At 37.6% G+C, this 21,057-nt stretch overlaps 2 protein-coding genes across 3 annotated transcripts; both read right to left on the bottom strand.

Annotated features, from left to right (window-relative positions):
* Positions 1–401: 401 nt before the first annotated feature.
* LOC147856866 (chaperone protein dnaJ GFA2, mitochondrial-like) lies at positions 402–6,357 on the bottom strand. 2 transcript variants are annotated; one of them, XM_087328878.1, is made up of 18 exons: positions 6,145–6,357; positions 5,935–6,019; positions 5,398–5,502; positions 4,924–5,012; positions 4,753–4,836; positions 4,626–4,664; positions 3,232–3,330; positions 2,319–2,375; positions 2,139–2,226; positions 1,994–2,058; positions 1,841–1,918; positions 1,602–1,674; positions 1,426–1,517; positions 1,263–1,334; positions 1,135–1,191; positions 980–1,028; positions 807–873; positions 402–722 (listed from the first exon to the last, which is right to left on the bottom strand). In XM_087328878.1, exons 1-18 carry the CDS (start codon positions 6,235–6,237, stop codon positions 614–616), a joined length of 1,401 nt encoding a protein of 466 aa, XP_087185004.1. In that variant the 5' UTR covers positions 6,238–6,357; the 3' UTR covers positions 402–613. The 2 variants fall into 2 exon arrangements, with proteins under 2 accessions (XP_087185004.1, XP_087185005.1); XM_087328879.1 differs by lacking the exons at positions 5,935–6,019; positions 6,145–6,357 and having other exon boundaries at positions 5,384–5,504.
* Positions 6,358–11,322: 4,965 nt separating this feature from the next.
* LOC147856865 (putative sucrose-phosphate synthase 3) lies at positions 11,323–17,993 on the bottom strand. The gene is made up of 12 exons (XM_087328347.1): positions 17,683–17,993; positions 16,830–16,919; positions 16,235–16,476; positions 16,094–16,157; positions 15,037–15,735; positions 14,577–14,723; positions 14,321–14,452; positions 14,038–14,214; positions 13,761–13,877; positions 12,595–13,563; positions 12,371–12,498; positions 11,323–11,771 (listed from the first exon to the last, which is right to left on the bottom strand). Exons 1-12 carry the CDS (start codon positions 17,866–17,868, stop codon positions 11,495–11,497), a joined length of 3,228 nt encoding a protein of 1,075 aa, XP_087184473.1. The 5' UTR covers positions 17,869–17,993; the 3' UTR covers positions 11,323–11,494.
* Positions 17,994–21,057: the final 3,064 nt, after the last annotated feature.

Here is a 21,057-nt window from a genome sequence, read left to right as displayed (position 1 = left end):
TGCTTCAATGTATGAATACCCCTTCTTAGGAAGGAGACACATATCAAGAACACATGTATACTCTAGAGTCTAGTCCCATAGGTCAAATTTGGCCTTTTTATGGACAATAAAAATTCTAATTCTAATTCTAATTCTAATCACACTGAAAAGCTTGAGGGCAACATGGTAGCCAATGTTCGTAGTCAGTTGTTTCAAAATTCTACCATATCCCACTGCGGTCTACATGAAATGATCCACCGACAAGATCTGCATTTCCAATCTCAAAATCTCTTCACATAAGCAATAGCGCTAAAAAACAGACATAATTTTCCAGCAAAAAGCTATGTCGGGTAAAAGTCCACCTGACACCCTCATGCCAACAGAACCCTTCATCACACTGTTTACTCTTTTGGACAATCAACTAAGCAAGATAAGATATGATTATTATCATATTTGAGGAGTAACTTAATAACACCTTTGTATTCTTAACCTATTTAAATCAGAAATTTGACTTCATAAAGAATTATATGAAAAAAAAACTTTCAATATACAAAACCCTATATTGAATCGTTATATACTGCTATTATACATGCAAACCCCATTACTCAAGAGGTGGCAAAAAAATTCAGGTATGTCAATCTTCACAAGTTTTCTCAGAAACTGCAGAATTCTTGTCATTCGTGGCTTTCATCTCCTCATCGCGATACTCCTCAATAATGGATCGCTGTCTCTGAGTTAGATTCCTGATTGATGCATATATTTCAATATCTAGCGTTCAATCCAAGGATAATGTCAAAAAGAAAACAAAAGAAAATCCATATACTTACATTGGGATCATCACTTGAAAATGAACAAACTGGTCTCCAGAATATGGGGAGTTCAATGCTCTTATGCCTAGTCAGTAATAAAATATGAAGACATAATAAAGCCATATATCGCATACATAGTAACGTTCAAGTCCGCCCCAAAGATGTGTAAAAGACTACACCGTCGTACATACCTTTTCCTTTGAGAACTTCTTTCTCCCCAGGCTGTGTTCCAGGACGCACCTGAAGCAAAAATAACAGAACATGAAATGAACGTGGATGTGTCAAAATGGATTTCTCATCAAAGCATATCTTCATAAAATTTTGTTGTGTATGTATACTTATTTACCTTGAGTAGCACATCTCCTGTCAGAGTTGGCACTTGAGCTTTTCCTCCAAGAATAGCCTAAAACACTTTTAATGTTATTGAAAGAACTGTGCATGGAACACTGCAAGCTAATATGTGACTGGCTTTACCGTTGTAAAACTGATAGGAACATCCACATGGACACTGGTTCCCTCTCTCCTGAAGACTGGGTCTGGTAAAACCTAGAAAATGCAAATTGTGGCCTCAAAACCAAAGGTCAAATAACTTCCATGCCAAAATTGAAATCTACACAACCTAAAGTAGAGAACTAACTTTCAAAGTAACATAGACATCTCCAGCTCGGGGTGACTTGGCTGAAACACCTCCTTCACCAGGTACTCTAATAGTGTTATCATTGTCAACCCCTGTACATACATAGATGAAAATCAGAACAATCCTCTGCCAATAAAATAACAATCTGCAAAAAGCATTATTCATGCTTTTCTTACCAGGCGGTACATTCACTGTTACTGATTTCTTCACTTTGACAGTTCCCTTACCACTGCATCTTGCACACTTCTCCTAAATGGAAAGAAGTAATACTTCAACTATAAGACAACTTCAATGCCATAAAACAATTCCCAAATGAAGTCAGACTGACTTCACTATTTGACCCAAACATCCACATTGGCCACAAGTCATGTTTTTTAACTACAACAAACTTACATGCTGTAAAATTATATGTTACCTTCACTACTTGACCGGACCCCCCACATTGACCACATGTTGTCTGAAATATAAAGCCCAATTGGGGCTGTTTCATACTCTGGAAAGAGAAAATTCAGCTAAGGGGATATTCATAGGGTACCTCAGTGTGATAGAAAGCAGTATAAAAAGTTACCATTCCTGTCCCATTACAATTACTGCATACTTGAGGCCTTACTCCCGGAGGCATGCCACTTCCATCTGCATAACAGCAGGAGATACAGATGGTCGCAAAAACATGCAACCAACCAACAAAATAAACACAAGAGTGACCGACTTACGGCAAGAATCGCAACGGGAAGCAGCATAGAAAGTCACATTTTTTGTGCATCCATCCACAGCCTCCCTGAAAGAAACATCTAAAAGAACCTACACGTCCAAAGTTTGGAAATAGCAATATTACCACATGCTTGAATTGCATAGACAAACTCTGAATGAAAGGACAAGGCACAACTTTTTACCTTTATATCCTCTCCACCTCCACCCATTCCACCAGCACCCTTCATCATTTTGAAAAACTACATAGGAAAATTATAGCATTGAATATCAAGCTACATTATATCAATATTAATTTCTAGATTATAATTCTATTGCCTAAATTCAAAGCTTATTCAGCTTCAACACCAAACCTTCAGCTCGCAGATAACCAAAATGGTTTACTAATCTACATTGTAAATCAAACATTTTTCCCATTTGCTATGTTGCCCAGCTCCTGAAGACACATATATGCTGATCTGCAAATGAGAAGCCCCATTCCCAAACAGAGAGAATATTGGCTTTGTGCAGAAGAAATACGAGATAAGGGAAACCCACCATTGTATGAATAGTAAACAATTCTAAAACCAAAACATTTATCATGAGAATGGCCTGTTAAACCAACAAAAACTGAAGTATATATACTATCACTTCAAATATCAAAAGCAACAACTTAATAAATTTGGAACAATCTTATAGGGATGATCACTTTTGCCAATCAGATCTGCGTGAATGTCCATTCCACTATTACATCCCTGGCAATAATTTTGCCACAAACAATACCTCTTCAAATACTACTGGTAAGGTCCTTCTAGCATTAAGTTCATACAGAGATAAACATGACCTAACAAAGCCTTCCAGATTCGATGTATTGAAACAAAGCTTTATCCTAGTGAAGAAAATATTAAAGCTGAATCATCTCTACCTAGCGTATGTTTTTCTAACAATTGACAACTTCATAAGCAATATGTAAATTCTTACTTGGATAAATTCAGGTGCACCTAACCCTGGGTGCTTCTTATTTTATGTTAATGACTTTACACAATATAGTATAATATACTTAAAGAAGAAATGCCAAATTGATCAAAATGCTAACCTCGTGAAGTGGCAGGTACATACCTCATCAAAACCTCCAAAGCCACCAAATCCTCCAAATCCTCCAAAGCCACCCCCAGGCCCACCTCCAGTTCCCATTTTCTCATAATTTTCATGACCTAACTGCAACAAGAAAGAGAAAAGGCATAAGCCGCTGCAACCTATTCCTCCAAATAAATACAGACCTACAATTGAGCAGAAAAATGTATATAAACGTTGAAGTATGGTCAGCACTATCTTTGTGGAAACTCATACATAGCAATATAAAATAAAGCTCAAGTGCATTAGTACATGAACATTGACATGGTAAAATTATCACATGCAGTTACCGTAATGCATATGCATGATTTCACTTATTGCTAAAGGTATAACAGTGCATACACACATGTATAGATATTAGAGCCTTGGAACCCAAACATAGAATGTGGTTGAAGTATTTTCACATCTTGCCGGCTTCAGGTATAATTATAGCACATCATCACCAATGTCATACAATGACCCCATGCATGTCATATGTAAAGCAATAAGTCAGGCTAAAGCTTGAAACGGGCATTTTTCCAAAACAGATTTTTTTTGCCTTTAAAAAAAGTAGCACTTTAGGAAACTTATATGCTGCAGCTGATAATTGCCTTGGGTGAGTGGGATGGCCAAGTCCGGTTCTATGAGAATGATACAATCATACATTCATAGAGTAGTCGTAGGCTAGAACTCTAGCATGTTCAGGCAGTATATAGGCCCAATATATCATCAATGAACCCTCTGGTTGCAATGGGAGTCCCAAAGCATGGCTGACCACGTATAGGCCCAAGCATGGGGGCAGTCTGTATATTGGATGGTTATGCGGTGAAAAGATGTAGTTATTCATGGACATAGTAACCGATGTATCGTCAGTCACATTGTATTCAACAACATTTTCCTAACTACTCCAGATCGAGTACACAAGTTAGAAGAGCAATTTTCATGGACACATTGTGATGATAAGAGATGCGAAAAGTCACTCTGCGCACAATGGCATCCTCAGTATATTATGAATGACAGTGATAGATATAGAGGATTCTTTCATCGTTCAGATATATCTCAAAAGAAGAAAATAACCAATGTATCATCAGTCGCATCATATTAAAAACATTTTCCTAACTACTCCAGATAGAGTAGACAAGTTCGAAGAGCAATTTTCATGAATACATTGTGATGATAAGAGATACGAAAGTCACTCTGCACACGTTGGCATCTTGAATATATTATGAATGACAATGATAGATATAGAGGATTCTTTTCTCATTCGAATCAATGGCCTGATATTATGTACGAGTTTAAAGTACATTCAAATTCACATGTAATAAAACTACATATCATATATAAAATATTTCATTATGTCTAGAACTTTATTTATGTTTATTCATATCACCACTGTGTACCTGGTCATAAGAAGAACGTCTTTCTTCATCTTTCAAAGTCTGTAGCACAGAATCAAATATAAATCAATGAAAATATCGTTTACATAAATGCATGTTCTCCATATATAAATCAACTAGTTCTCTATACCTCGTATGCCCGTTGTATCTCTTGGAATTTCTTCTCAGCATCTGGATCCTCCTTGTTAGTATCAGGATGATGCTTCTTTGCCAACTATTAATGAAAAAAATCCAACAAAAAATGTTAAGCTATAAATATGCAGTAAAATCTGTAAGATCTAGATTTGAAATCCAATTATACCGCATAGTATGCTTTCTTGATTTCAGACTGTCCAGCACTTCTACTGACACCGAGCACTTCATAATAATCCCTGCTAGCCATGGCTTGTCCTGATAAAAATCAAGATCACGGAAATCCCTAAAAGCTCTACATAACATGAATGTTAAATGAATCAACCTAATGTCTTAACACAAGGATAGTCCAGTCTGACTATAAAATAAATATAAGGATGAAATACTAGAGAAAGACTAGAAACGAAAAAAAAAGTTAAGCATAAACCTAAAGCAAAGATTAGAAAAAAAGGAAATGGTAAATAGAATATGTACTTAAGTTCTGTAGTTCATCCTTACAGACATATGCTTATGAAATACAAGAACTTTGGTTGTAGACCAATATTTTTCATTCACAAGATTTCAATTTTTTTAACACATTCCTAGATGAAATAAAACTGAGAACTTCATTTTTGGATAGTTTGACTCACATGTGAATGAATACCTGTAGCATGAAAGCAACGTATGACAGTTTGACCAAGAGAAACAGAAGATTTCAAAACTCTGGATCCACCACATATCATCAAAGGCCCGAGAAGGCATGAATTCACTGTCTTATAAGGAGACATAATGCATTCAGTTCCACGTTAAGATGGAGAATAAATGAAATTTTTGACCTCTGAATTTAGTTAATATCACAATCTGAAAATGAACCTTGATTTATAATGCATAATCCGAGCAAATCTTAAACTATCGCAATAATTTCATCATCTTACAAGGAGACATGATTCGTTCAGTGGCATTTTAGGATAGAAACTAAAATATAGCCTTCAATCCTAATTTTTAATGCTTATCTAGATGAACATAAATCTAATGGAACAAAGCTGACCAAATGAATCTTAATCAACCACAACAATTCATTGCAGTCAAATCTTAATGTACAGCAATAAAGTTATCTTAACCAACAACAAGTTATCTGGAATGAACGTTAATCAAGTTATCTAAATAAATTTCGACTTTAAATCAACAAATTTCATCATACATTTTGGTACAGAATTGATCCGAGGAGAGATAATGCTATGAAAAGACGCATTGTGGGCATGTAATGATGGCCAATCTATAAAATCCTGATGCAAAAAAAACAAAAATAAATCAAAATCCCTAAACTCTTTCTGAATGAGAGGGGGAAAAAATCATGAAACATTTTCCAATGTCAAGAAGGAGGGTTTTATTTTTCTTTTCCATATCATACAGAGCAATGGAGAGGTGAGGTAAACAGCTGTGACAGTAAGCAGGAAATGGAAGCTTCTGGATGGCGTCTCCTCCATTTGCACAGTCGAAACATAGCTCTGCCTTTCTGCGAGATTTCTTCTGTCCTGCTTCTTTCTCGACTGGAAGAATCAGAGAGCTTGGATATGGTTCAGGGGTGTAGCAAGAGGCAGAGAGGAACAGAGACCATGCAGTGTGTTATTTCCATTTCCTAGTGTTTTTTTTTTTTTGAATGGAAGGGCCTCCTCCATTCACAAGAGAAAGACAAAATATACAAAAGCCATTCAGTACTTGTGGATCCAAATATTGAACCTTTGGCACACTTTCTGGTTTTTACCCGAATCCGATAAAAGCTTGGAACAAGGCTGAATCTCCGGCATTGTTGATATTGCATTCTCCATAGAGGCCTCGAAAACCCGAACTCATGTATAAAATTTGTGTGCGCCGAATTACAGCGATGATTCACTCGTGCCTTGGGGCGTGCGAATCTGAAGAGTTGTGACTCTTTTGTCATTCCTCTGCTCTGAAGTCCTCGAGGATTCTTGTTGATGCTCCCCACGAGGCTCTACAAGGGATGGGGAGATTACCCATCTCAAAGGAAGTGGAGGTCTGGAGATTCGTATCTCTTTGATTGAACTGAAATTTCTCTCGCTAGAAAAACCAAATCCATCATGTTTTGATATGGCAAGGGCAGTTGATTTTGGTTGTCAGAAAGAGACCCCCCAAATGTGAATGATGAAGGCTAGAGTATGCTTGATCAACTGACAATGTCAACAGTCTAGTTGCACCTAGCAGACAATGTCTTCTCCCTAGTTTCAAACTATAAAAGCTTGAAGGAATTGTGGAAGAAGCTAGGTGACACTTAATGAAAAGAATACAACCGTCGAGATATTTGCACCGTTTATTCCAAATTTTATTAGGAGTTTTTCTCGATGACTTTGTGTTGTTTGGAAAGATCATCGATCGCATACACTAGATGGTACAAATCCTTACATGATGTCAAGAAACAAGTTTAAGCCTAAATCCAGCCAAGTGTGCTTTTGTTGTATCAAGTGGGATGTTGTTAGGACACATTGTCAGCAAAGATGGAATTACCATCGACCCATCAAAAGTTGGCAATAATGGAAGCACCAAGTCCAAAGAATGTTAAGGAACTTGGTCGATTTTTGGGTAAAGCGTGTTGGCATAGTTGAGTATTGCGATACTTGGCGGATGTAGCGACACCGTTACACATAGTTGTCCATAAGGAGAAGTTTGAGTGGATAGTTGAATGTGAAGAAACATTTAGGAATTTGAAAGTTCTACTTTCAAGGGCAGCAGTGGTTCAGTTGCCCGATTGGTTGAAAGACTTCCATATCTTTGTTGACGCATCAAATATAGCCATCGGAAGCATACTCGTGCAAGAGTATGAGACAAAGTTGTTCCACCTAGTGTTCTATTCTAGTCAAAAGTTGAACAAAGCAGAACAAAACTATTCAACCACCAAGGAAGACGCGCTCGACATGATCTACTCGATTAACAAGTTTAGACACTAATTGTTGGAGAATAAGTTCACTTTTCATGTAGATCATTGGACTTTATGTACTTAGTAAGTAAACTAGAACTAATAGGCAAGCTAGCATGGTGGATGTTGCTCCTGCAAGAGTTTGAGTTTACAATAATCCACACATTGAGAGTCTTGTGTGTAACCCGTAGACTAATTTTCAAGAATCAAAACAGGAGAAGCAACAACAAGAGTGCTTGATGACTTCCTAGGTGGTGGCATCTTGACGAAGAAATGAGGATCAAAGGACCAAACGTGTGGTACGAGGAGATCAAGTACTTCTTGACTCAAGGAATTCCACCACCAGGTCAGAAAAGAGATCAAAGGAAGCGACTCGCATTGCGTAGTCAAAGATTTAATATCATCCACGATGCTCTATACAACTAAGGAGATGTCACAACATGGAGACTATGTGTCTAAGAGCATGAGAAGCTCGCCATCATCAAGGAAGCTCACGAAGGAGTGGTGAGTGGACACTATTCTGGCGAGGTAACTACTTGTAAGAGTATGGATTGGTGGCTTATGGTATCCAAGGATGTGCACCTATACTCAAAACAATGTGATGTCTGCTAGAGGTTAGGACAACCTACTAAGAAATCGAGAATGGCACACAAACCGATGTTGCCATTGGAACCTTTTCAGAAAGTGGGGTCTGGACTTTGTCAGACCATCCATTCTAGCAACAACTCAGACCAACAACATGTGCATTATAGTAGCAACAGACTACTGTACAAAATGGGTCAAAGCAAAGGCAATAAGGGATAATTCAACAAAATTGGTAGCCCAATTTTTGTATGAAAATATCTTGACTTGATTTGGTTACCTAATCGAGCTAGTAAGTAATCAAGGTGGTCACTTCATTAAAAAGGCTATTTGGGAGCTCACAACCAAGCATATGATTGTGCACAAAAATAACACCGTATACATCCACAGGCAAATGGATTAGTAGAATCCTCAAACAAGAGCCTGCAACGAATCCTGAGGAAGATGGTGAATGAACAACGAACCAATTTGGATCGTAAACTACAATCGATGATATGGGCGTATCAAACTTCCTTCAAATGAGCAATCGATTCGACGCCGTTTCGATTGGTCTACGACTTAGATGTCATTTCACCGACAGAGTTTGTCACAAACTCTTTACAGATTCAGGTGTAGGAAAGGCTAGACAAGGATGCATCAGTTAACATTCGAAAAATCAAATTGCTAAAATTAGGCAAAGAACATATTTGCATCGAAGCAATGCACGAGGCAGTACAAAGACAGAGAGAAGTGTTTATCAACAACCATCGACGAAAGCGTGATAGCGAACTGTAGAAGGGCAAGGCAATTTTAGTTTTCTAGACAAAAATGGGGATTAAACCACGAAAACTGAAACTATGATGGGCAGGGATTGTACTGGATCATACAAGTTCATCAATGATAGAATCTTTGAGCTCGGCACAATCCAAGGAGAAGTTGTCGGAAAGCAAGTTAATGGCTATTGGCTCAAGCCGTACTTACTTCGGAAAGACGCCATGGAACCCATTCTCAAGTCCCAATGAAGAAACCTTGACGAGAATCTCAATTGCATTAATGACCATGTCGAATCAAAATTTTTTGGTGGCTTGAATCATAGACCCATTTTTGTGATTCGATAGGTTCAAATGGATTTCATCTCCATGCTCACGAGCATGTCATGTGTTAACAACATGATCATTCCTAGCATTAATTATTAAATAATATTGTAATTTCTAGCATCGAATTAAATATTCGAACGGTTACACCATTTAGGATCTTGGCAATTCATCTTGTAGAACCAATATGTATAAGAATCAATACATTGACATATATTTGAATAACAAAATTTGTTTTCTGACTTTATGAGCTTGACACTGTGGTGAATATCCTGGACGTTTTTCTCAAAGCAGAAACATGTCCCTATAATAAGGAAGTGGATTTATTCGGATTGGCAAAAACCCATTGTTTTTAATGTGTTCAAACATTTCAATGCATATTCTCCCCATTCATTATATGGATTACTAAATATAAATAATGCAAAAAACACCTTGTTACATATATAACCATATAAGGATTACAATGATTGTAGACCGGCTCGTGTTATCTATATGATTGTACGTGGATGGATAAGTGTGAAAGTCTTTGTATGAAGTATTGTTGTAAGTGTATGTGCAAATGTCCACAAGAGTAAGTGTGAGTATGTTCGTATATGTAGGAACACATACACATGTGTGTGCATGTGTGTAGATATGAAAGAGTGCGAGTACGTTGTGTGTGTGAATGGCTAGATGGCTATGTACCCCTTCTTGTTGATGTGTAACCCTCATGTAACTATATAACCCCATATGGGGCATGAATGAAAAATAGAAGAAGTTTCCTCTCTAATCTGAAAAATAGAAGAAGTTTCCTCTCTAATCTAATGTCTCTCTCTCTCTCTCTCTCTCTCTCTCTCTCTCTCTCTCTCTCTCTCTCTCTCTCCTTCATGCTCAACCCCTTAGGTGGGGGGGTGGAGCCTATAAACAACAAGAAAGTACATCCCATATAGAATAGGTGATTGGCGTTTGCACTAACACAATGTCAAATGCTCACCAAATGTCCCAAGGATTCAAGTGAGGATGGCTCGAAGGACATCATATCTCATGTGCTCAAAACATGTAAGTGCATATTTTCCTCTTTGGGGTTATCATGCAATGAGTGCACAACATGAAAAAATATCCACGATAAGAAGCTCCAATGTACTTCTTATGCTTTCTCTAGCATACCACATTATCAAATTCATTGCTACTTCTAGAAACCCTTTATTGATAGTCGTGCTTTCCATGATTAACTAGTTGGAGTCATACAACCACCTACTTTCTTGGTGCAAAAATAACATGGATATGAAAGAATGGGCAACATTTTGCATGTACTCAAAAAGAATAAGTGGTGTCGTCACTTTTGTCCATGTTGAATATAGCATTCAAACAATGCATTGCAAAAGACTGAATCTCGCATAATGTCATTACACCATAGCTTGTACTTTTCGTAGCCCCTCATGCAAAGCATTACCAATTACCACATGTGGTTCTACCAATCCTTCTTAGGCAATCTCCCAAATGAACCTCGTTGCCCTTGTTGAGTGTTTTTTAATGATGACATGGCAGCAAGATTCACTGAAGGTGACAACATCCATTCTCAAAGTACCATCGTGATGCATCATCCATCTGGATCCACCTACATAATTTTACACATAAAAAAATCTTATACCTCGTTGCCCTTGTTGATTGTTTTTTAATGATGACATGGTTGCAAGATGCAATTAAGGTGACAACATCCATTCTCAAAGTACCATCGTGATGAATCCATCTAGATCCACCTACATAATTCTAGACAAAAAGAAATATCGTACCATTTCAATTAAGTGATAACGAGTGCCAATGAAACTTTGTAGAACTTTCCCATTGGCATGAGTCTTCTGTGACTTCCATTATTTCCCCATAGATTTAATCTTACAACTCACGAAAGTGATCACATCATCTCCATGAAACCCTATACCATCCTATATAATGCACAACAATGCTATGGACAATAGGTTTGTGACATTAGTACAAATTGTCCGAGACCTGTGGTAAAAACAATTGGAAGTCCAAACATTTTGGCCTTTGAACGGGCCGAAGCATTGGAACAAATTACAATATGATAAGATATCAGAACAAACAAAAGAGTCAAAAGAGCACGTCGGCAAATTTTACACACAGCGGTAAACCTTTCCTAACTGTGTTTTGAAAGACTTTTATGTAGCTACATTTTATCATTTACATGTACTCAGTTTTCTCAAAGCACAAACAATGTGGTCTACGCCATAACCATCGGTTGTCACTATGAATGGACTATCCGAGGGTACAACATCATCTTTTGTGTAAGTATGTGAAGAACGAAGGAGATGTTCCGATCCCTCCTTTACAGCTGCTTTGAGGATAATTGTTTTGTGGAGTCCAGGGATCAATTCTTCATAATCTGTGTCCCCTGTCTCCCCAACAAACATTGTCATATTCGCAACATCTACTCCCCACCTCACGAATAGATACCTGTTAGAAAAACAAAACTCAAATCATGTCTAGAATCATTTTGTCTTCGACTATAGGTGTGCTTGTCCAGATTCAAGATTTGGTCATATTGTTATCCATCAATTTTATTATTATATAGGCATGCTTGATGTTTTTCTAATGACTTCTGACGAATACACACAGCACAAGCATTTCACCGCAATTTATATACCCAAATTCAAATACACAAAACATCAAATCCCTTTATGCACAACATTTGTATGACCAAATTCAATTGAATTGTATGCTTAATCACTTCAGAAGATTAAAAGAGATATCCAAACCTCAATCCCTTAAACTCGTATACCTATACATTGTTTCTTATTATGCTACGCTTGAACTTAAAATCATTCCTTGAAAATGCGAGATACAAAGATCCAATCCCCCTATATTTTTGTGCCCATATTTGATTATATTAAAAGAGATCCAAACATCAATCCCTTAAACTCATATACCTATACCTACATTGTTTCTTATTATGCTGTGCTTAATGCTTAACATCACTCCCTGATAATGTGAGATACAAAGATCCAATCCGTATATTTTTGTGCCCGTATTTGATTATATAAGTGCATGGATACCTGATCACTTGGGCACGGCTTGCATGCAGTGGAACAATGTGTAATTTTGTCGAGTTTCTGCAATAGATCACATGACATCGTGAACCTCGACCTCTCAACCTCTCACGAAGCTCTTCTACTCTTGGAATCTGAGGAGGATCCCATATAATGCAGCATAAATTCCGTCAGAAAAAAAGTTAGTAGTCTTTTTGAGAAAACAACTCCGACAAAAACAAAATACTCACATTCGATGCATCCTTGACAATGTATTTGATGCAATATGAGTGGCCTTCAATATGATCTTCTTCCAAAGCAATCCGTTTACCAGACTCTCCACTAACATTGATTAATTTGTTGATTGTCTTCTGCAATCCTCGCTTGCTCCATCGGTAATCTATGTGGGTCTCATAATCAAGGTCGGGACCCAGTTCGAGCTCTTTACCACTCTCATTGATACTGAATGGATAATATAGTTCACTACCACTGCAACAAACTAGAGCATCAAATTCTACGAGCTTGATACTGTTCCGTTCAAGAAAAGATACAATCTCTGATGCCGAAAGGGCAGTAGAAAGTATAAATCCAGACATTCTTGCACCACCCTCACTTCTTACTGCATTAAAGATCGACTTCAAGATGCTGGCAGTATGGTCTGTGAGTTGCCCATCTCTCCCATATGAATCCAAAGAGACAATATATACCGACTTCCTCTTCCTTAAGAAGGCCGATTTACTGAGAGAGGTGGTCCTTACAATATTGGATTTATCATCAGTATCTTTATTGGGATTATGGTTCTTCATCATCTTATCTATGAGCTTTCTTAGATGTTCGGAAAAACCATCCTCCTCCCCATCTCCCACATAACCATTTTGTATCCTCTTCTCTATATCATTCAATCCATTCAAAGAACCTCCACCATCAATCGACAAGCGTAACGAGTAATCATGAGCATCTTGCAACGAATCATTTAAATTTTCGAGTTCAATATCCTCATAGAGCATATCATCTGTTTGCCATTGCGGGTGCCTATTTCTACAGAGTGCTACCCTTGAAAGATATACCCTACAATGCTCTGGCCATGAATAATGGTGGATGTTTCTCAAACCATTACGCCTGCATTCACTCCATAAATGTTTATCGGATACCAGTTTATATAGTGCTGTGGAGATGGCGTCAGAATCATGGGGATCTATCAACAAACCATTGTTAAGAACCTTCACAATACAAAAGGAAAACGTTGTTAAAGCAAAAACTTTACTACAAGATACCAATAACCATTGCTAAAAAGCTTCACAAAATAAAACAAACCATTGTTAAAAACCTTCACAACATATAGACAAAATATGCGTCTTTTTGGCATTTGACATGGTATATAACATCATTCATTTGACATACGCTGAAGTATATATACCTGATGAATGTCAACTGGGCCGCCATTAGTAGTTGCAACCATTGGCAAACCATGAGCTGCAGCTTCAATCAGTGTAAGACCAAAAGGCTCCACGAGAGCTGGATTAATGAATACTCCCTGTCAGAAAAACAAACAGACACAAACTTATAGACTTGAATAGCTTTTTGTTTAAAAGGTTCTTTCCCTCCAAAAGTTTTTCCAATGAAAAATTCCATGAATATTTAACCATAAACATGCTTTTTTCCCATGAAATTTAACCCTTCCTAATTTTTGATACCTTTGTCCTTGCAGCTAGACGATATATATCTGAAACCTCAGATTGCTTGTGATGCTTTGGGTATGCTACCTCACCATATAAATTGTATTTGTCGATAAGCTTAAGCACAGTAACTAACACATTAGCATTAGCAGTAGGCATCCCATCTATTTCATCCCTGTTCCCCATGATCAGTGTCTGCCCCAACACAATTCACAGTGTTAACAAAAACTTTAGCTATCGGATCAGTATCGATATAGTTCTGATATTATAACAGGTGAATGGAGAGATGAATGTTTCCCACCAGATTTGCTAGTTTCCTTAAAGGTTTGGACTCCCCAAAAGCTTTCACCAGAGTCTGAATGTTCTTCTTTGGGTCTGGTCTAGCAAGTGCTAGAATCATTGGCTTAGCAGGGTTTACAAAGAAGCGTAGAATCTGCAGTTACCGAAAACCATGTTTACTATAAACCTAAATCGATACTTTGGAATATATGAGAAAGAAACAAAAAATCTATTTATTGAGAGGGAGTCCATTTGAGCCTTGGACTAGAACGATGTACCTCATCCAATATTGGAGGCTCTGGCTTGGATGTTAGTAAAATGGTGTTTGCATCTATTCCAGTGGTGACTGCAGTATCACCATCTTCAGTTGCATCACCAGTATCTGGTACTACTATGTTGCTGAAATCCATCCCTGGAGCTATCACCTGAGGCAATGCATCCAATCAATCCGATCTAGGGTCTAGAATGATCATATTTCATAGCTTGGAAGTTTCCCACTTTCCACTTGACAAATGCATTAGACACTCAACATACAATGAATCATTGGAATGAACTTGGATGACTAGATTGTAGACAATATCCCCTCAGAAGTGCTTTACAATTTTCTGTACTTAAAGATGTTTTAGAAAAAATGCTACCAGTCACATTCTCAAACCTTACCGAAGTCTCCCAAATGATCTAAAACTGTGATTTGTAAAACATTATACAAAAAAACAACTTTAGTTTAGGGTAACTTACAGCCATGGTTGGCATGTGGCGTCCATACGAATCTATTCCTTTCTTGGCACGTAGCCGGAGAGTTCTTTCAAGTTTCACACTAAAACCTGCATATAATCCCCACTGTTGATCTATTTCTTGTTTTGTGCTAGTTATCACAAGTTCCGCTGAATCCAGAGAGAATTCCTCTGCTTCTATACGCCTCATGATTTTGTATGTTGCATTAATATCCTCTTTCGACTGGCGTCCTTGCTTCAGAAGTTGTTCAAGCTTATTTCTTCCGAGAGAGTGTCCAGTCAATACCATCGGCACATTTAAAGCACCAGATAGGAGAGATGCGACATTTCCAGCATCCGCATAATGTCCATGTATTAAATATGGCCAAACAGGTTCACTGTTCCCAATTCTCTCTCCAAGAACTTTTGATATATGAAGGATGTGGCTCAATGCTCCATCTACGAATTCTTGGATATATGGCCAGAGGATCTCTTTCCTGAGATATTTATCTCTTGGGCCACATGGTATACGAACGATATACGCACCTTCACTCTGGGTCATTCCTTCATTTTCATGATCATACGATCCACTTGCAAGCATTTCAGTTGGTTCTCCATAACTCCAATGGACATCCGGTGCACAAATTTGCCTTGTCAGCAGATCCACACGGTAGACCTCGGGCAGACTTGCTAATGCTCTCGCAAATTCTACCACATATTTCACCTACACATCCCTCAATTGAGAGGATATTACAACTGATGTGACAATACAAAGAAAAATAAGGAAACCAACAGTTGCATCATTCATTTGGAGATTACAGTTACTGAATAGGAGATACAATATATATTTATATTGAGACTACTAATACGTGCATTGCCAAATGAATAGAAGATCCAATGCATGGATTGCAAAACAGAATAGAAGATGTAATATATGCCTTGTACGTGATTCACTGAAATTATAGCTAAACAGAAGTCCCACACACGAACATGTGGGAAATCAAAATTACCCCATTCATTATGATTACAACTGGAAGAAGATACAATTAATATTAACTAGAGAGATGAGAAACCAAACTTACTTGACCACCAGTGTCCGAATCTCTTCCCAACTCCATGTTTTCTCCTCGAACAAGCCCGTGTAAGCTGCAAGATCCAAATTAACTAAAGTCACATAAAGCACAAAACCTGTGAAGCGAATGAAAGGAAATCAAATTTATTACCTGATCATTACAATGTAAAGCCGGCGTTCTTTATGATGTTCAATGTTATCTATACCATATGGAATACCATTTTGATCAATAGAAAGCAATTTTGGAGATCCACCTCCTCCATTTGGTGTTAGCGGTTCTGAAATATTCTCAGCTTCAGAAAGCTCTTCTGACAAGTCACCCGCGACATCCTGACGGCATTGCTCATCTTCAAGGCGGCGATGTGCAATTCTCTGAGCAGCATCACACTCCATCTGTGCATAACCAATATAGACATAGACGCTTCTGGTTTAGAAATTAAATGAGCCCCCTCCTTACTGCTCCCAAATATGCGTGGCATCTCAATTAAAATGTCTACATCCTCTAGATTCTTCACTATGAGGATGCTGATAAATTTTTTCGCCGAATCCTTGTATGATGAAAGTGAAGCAAGTCTAGCAATATTGTTTGCCCAATCTTTGTATCATGAAGCTAGTTTAGTATCAATTTTCCTAGCCCTTTTGAACAATTTCGGGATTAACTCTGCCTAATCCTTTTAAATATGATGACCATATTTCCACAAAATTCGTACATCATGAAAGTGAAGCAAAGTCTTAGTAACAAGTACCTTTTTCTTCATCCTGTAGAGATGCCAAATCCTCCAGCACAGATTCTCCATGCGACTGCTTCTTTCTCGTAAGTTTCTTGTTGCTGTGGCCTGTGAGAGGATACACCCAATAGAAGATCATACAATAATTACCCTGATGGAACAGAGAAGGAATCGAGTGCATTAAGAAGAACGGCAAAAGATATCATTGAGAAAAACATGATGAATTACATATAGGTGCTAATGAATAAAGAAATTTATTAAAACAAAGAGAAGCAGACATAAAATCAATGAGAGGATAGAAACATCTGAATCATATGCATTTACCCTTCAGAAGCCAAAAAGTAAACACATGTATCCTTACAACGAGCCCAAAAGAGGATAAAACAAAGAGAAAGCCAAATAAAATCTTTAGAGGATGACAAGACAAAACAGGATATTTAATAAACAGAATTGTCCTAATGATTAAAATGGAGGAATTAGAATAAAGAAGAAACCAAATCAAATCAATGACAGTAAGATAGGATTAACATGAATCTACCCTAATGAGTTAAAAGAAAACCAGATGTCATAACTAAACACATAATTAATATATGGCATGCATTTTACCGTAATAAATAAAAAGATAATTAGAGGAAGAGAAGATTCAGATATAAGAAAAACAAGATTATTGTATTAATATGCATTCTGCCGTAATGAATTATGTCAAAAATAAGAGGAAGAGAAGGACCAGAAAATTAAGGAAAAATATGATTAATGTGACGTAATAATATGCAGTTGGATTGAAATAGAATCGAATGGAAATAGATCATGACATACTGAAAAAATGGACGTAGAAAACACACACCAATGAAAACGAAACAGAAACACGTACCATGAGCCATGTTCTGTGAAGCGAAGCCTCGTCGGTCGCAGTGACGACCTCGTCAACAAAGTACTTCGCAGGGCTAAAATCTCCTTTCTTGAGAAGTGGAGGAATGGGAGGGGACTCGTCTAAATCCTGAGCACCATCTGCGAGGATAGCTTCAAGGTATCCATTGATCCATTCATTGGCAGCCATTGAAATGCAAGTGTGTGTGTGTGTGTGTGTGTGTGTAAGAAAAGATGACAAGAAGAAGAAGAAGAAGAGAACTGGGGATTAGGGTTAAGATTTGGGAGGAGTTTTCAAACAGGGGCTTTTAGGGATTTCTAGGGTTTTAGGGTTTTAGGGGGGGGGTTTTTTATTGGAGTGGGGGAAGGGGTAAAGAGGCATGCAAAATTTGTGGAAGGTATTCAGAGTGAATGTATCTTTAAATGTCTGGAATCGATTTTTTTTCTTTTCTTTCCTTCCCTTTTCCAAGTAGCAGATAAAACAGAAGGAGATGGCGATGGAGAGCTCTCGCACAGAGACAAACAAAAGACAAGACAAGACAAGACAGAGAGATTTGTTTTGTTTTGTTTTGTTATTTTGGGGGGGGGGGAAGAGGAGGAGCAGAGCATCTGCGAGTGTGGACCGTCGGATCGTCTGCTGAGGTGGCACCGCCTGAGGCCGTCGATGTCTCCCTCCCGGAGCGCATGCACGCCTGCCACGTGGCCGCGAAACGCGGGAATCCTGACACGTAGACTGGGGAGCAGGGCGCCACGCGTCACGCCGTGGAAGAACGCCCCGATCCATTTATTCCATTTATTTTACTATTGAATTTTTATTATTTTTATATTTTTTGATTCTAAGTTCTAACTCTCTCTCGGGGGCGGTCCCTTTTCATTTGCTTTTTTGTGTTTTTTTACATGAAATGCTTTTTTGTTTGTTTGTTTGTTTGTGAGTGAGTGAGTGAGTGAGTGAGTGACAAGTGTGTGTGTGTGTGTGTGTGTGTGTGTTTGTTTCTTCATCTACATCATATCTCTTGACTCTTGACTCTCTTGACTCTTGACTCTATTGATTCCATTGAGAGTCAAGAGTCAATGGGCCCCATCTACTATGAACATTTGCATGCTTCTCAAAATGGGCCTTCCTTCTTTGCCCTCTCGGAGATCCCCTCATAAGTCGTCGTCATTGGTATGAATTTATTTTTGTGTGTGCGTGTGTTTGTGTCTGTGCATGCGCACGCCTGTCTGTCTGTCACCTTTGGCACACGGTTTGTAAACATGGACTCTCACCTCTACTTACACGACACAATCTTCCATGACGGCATGCATGCACTCACTCTCAACACAAGAGATTCCATGGTCCATGACGGCTGCAATGTAATGCACTGATCCTCGAAACATACCGCAACCCTATAGCCTCACACGTGTATTAGTCGACTGGTGTTGTTCTGTCCCAGGAATCATAGAGATTCGTTCGTCGTCACTGCCTAAGGCAATAGTTATGTTTTCAAACCCTCGTGTTTATAAGAGGGTTGACATTCCATGAAACTAAAGAAGTATATACTCTCAATTGCAAATGTGGGGACTTGAAAACCATGACATTAAAGCTTCAGTAGTATTGATAAGTTATAAAGTCAAATGTATTTAATTATATAAAAGCCAAGGCCCAACAAGATTATGCTAGATCAAAGACAACTACTATATGAAGTATAAAGTCGATGCTTTCATATCATGCTTAAGTGTGTACAATTTCTTGTTTTACATTGCCTTACACCCAGACAATGATGTGAACATTTTTCGAGACATGTTCATATCTATGACACGATGACACGTTTTGCTCTCCGACTGGGAGACTGATGATGATATGTGACATGACATGTCTTCATTATGTACAAGTTACAATTTTGAAATTGATATTGGCTTTTAGTAAAAATTTGGTTCATTGAATACGTGTCTTGGCTTCTTTTGAAGAGGCAAGTGTGTGTTTCCCCTCAATTTACAACACGTAGATTGGCTTGTTCTCTTTTAGTGCATTGAATACGTGTCTTAGTTTCTTTTGGAGAGTCAAGTATGTGTTTCCCCTCAATTTACAACACATAGATTAACTTGTTCTCCTTTCTAAGTAGTAGGCCCTTCTCACATTAAAATAGATGATGTTATTCTATCATATTCAATTTGAAGCATATGCTTTAGCCTATTTCAAATTGCAAAACTTTTGCCCTTTAAGATTCTCTAAATTTTTCACTATATGAGAGAACAATTTTTGTAACATCCACGTAGAAGACCAAACTACAATCCCTTTTAGTGCAAGAGATACAAATAGAATATACACACACCAACTTATCGTGAAGTATCATTCATGTCTATATGCTAAGTTGAGCACATAAGACATACTACCAAGTTTACATACAAATAACATTTGAAGTTCTAACCCTATCTATTAAGTTTATTGCACGATCGTTACTAACGACTGTAGTGAACAATATAGTTAGTGCATGGAGCTACTAAACAATCCATTCCTAATTGCTTTAAAAACCTTGTCCATTGATCTTATCATTTGTGCCCCTAATTAACAAATTACGCTTCAAATTTGATCAATTGGGTTGAGCTCCCTTGTGAATTAGGTTGGAATTATTAATAAAAAATACTTTGTCGCTAGCAAAACTCATTTTCCTATTGTCTGTAGTTAATATTCATAACTATCACATAAAAAACATTTAACCATGTCAATGATCTAAATTGTGTTGTGAATGGAACCTAACTTTAACCAACTATATGTATATGTGGGATTTTTTAAAACAAGAAAATTTAGTTTATTATTTATAAGTAAAAGACTAATCTAGCTATTTTCATATCACCAATTTCCCATTCCTTAGATTAATCACCAATAAACAATATCATCGACTCATAAAAGAAAAACCCTCATAAGATATGATAATATCCCAAGTAATGTGCAACATATATATTATCTTATAGATTTGTGTCCACGTTGTAGACAAAGATTGCACAATACAAAAATATGGTAATTACATCCACATGTCCCCACAATCGTGGTCCATCAACAGTTTCAAACACTTAGCAAGGCTCCATTCCGTGTTATTTGATTTGTTATAAGCATGGTGGTATAGACTAATTTGAAACATTAACGATGTGGATTCAAAACCATTGAAGTTGATTTGATTTTATTGTTTTATTGCGGAAACTCTTGGTAATTTTGCAACTTGAGAAAATGCATAATAATAGTCTGGCTCCTATAAGTAGCTTAAACAAGAGATGGAAAATACCACAGACAGTTTTCTGATCGACGAGTTTTGGTGTTTCCCACTTAATTTGATCTGAGTCATAACCAGAAAAGAGTGGTGAAAACAACATTCCAAGAAAAAATAGTATTCTGCAACAAACT

The sequence above is a fragment of the Azolla caroliniana genome, unplaced genomic scaffold, assembly GCF_043228905.1.
Source record: "Azolla caroliniana isolate FFs.n. ecotype wild unplaced genomic scaffold, voAzoCaro1.0.p SCAF_12, whole genome shotgun sequence".
Taxonomy (NCBI): Eukaryota; Viridiplantae; Streptophyta; class Polypodiopsida; order Salviniales; family Salviniaceae; genus Azolla; species Azolla caroliniana.
Note: the sequence above shows the minus strand (reverse complement) of the source record. Positions and strands in the feature narration are given on the sequence as shown.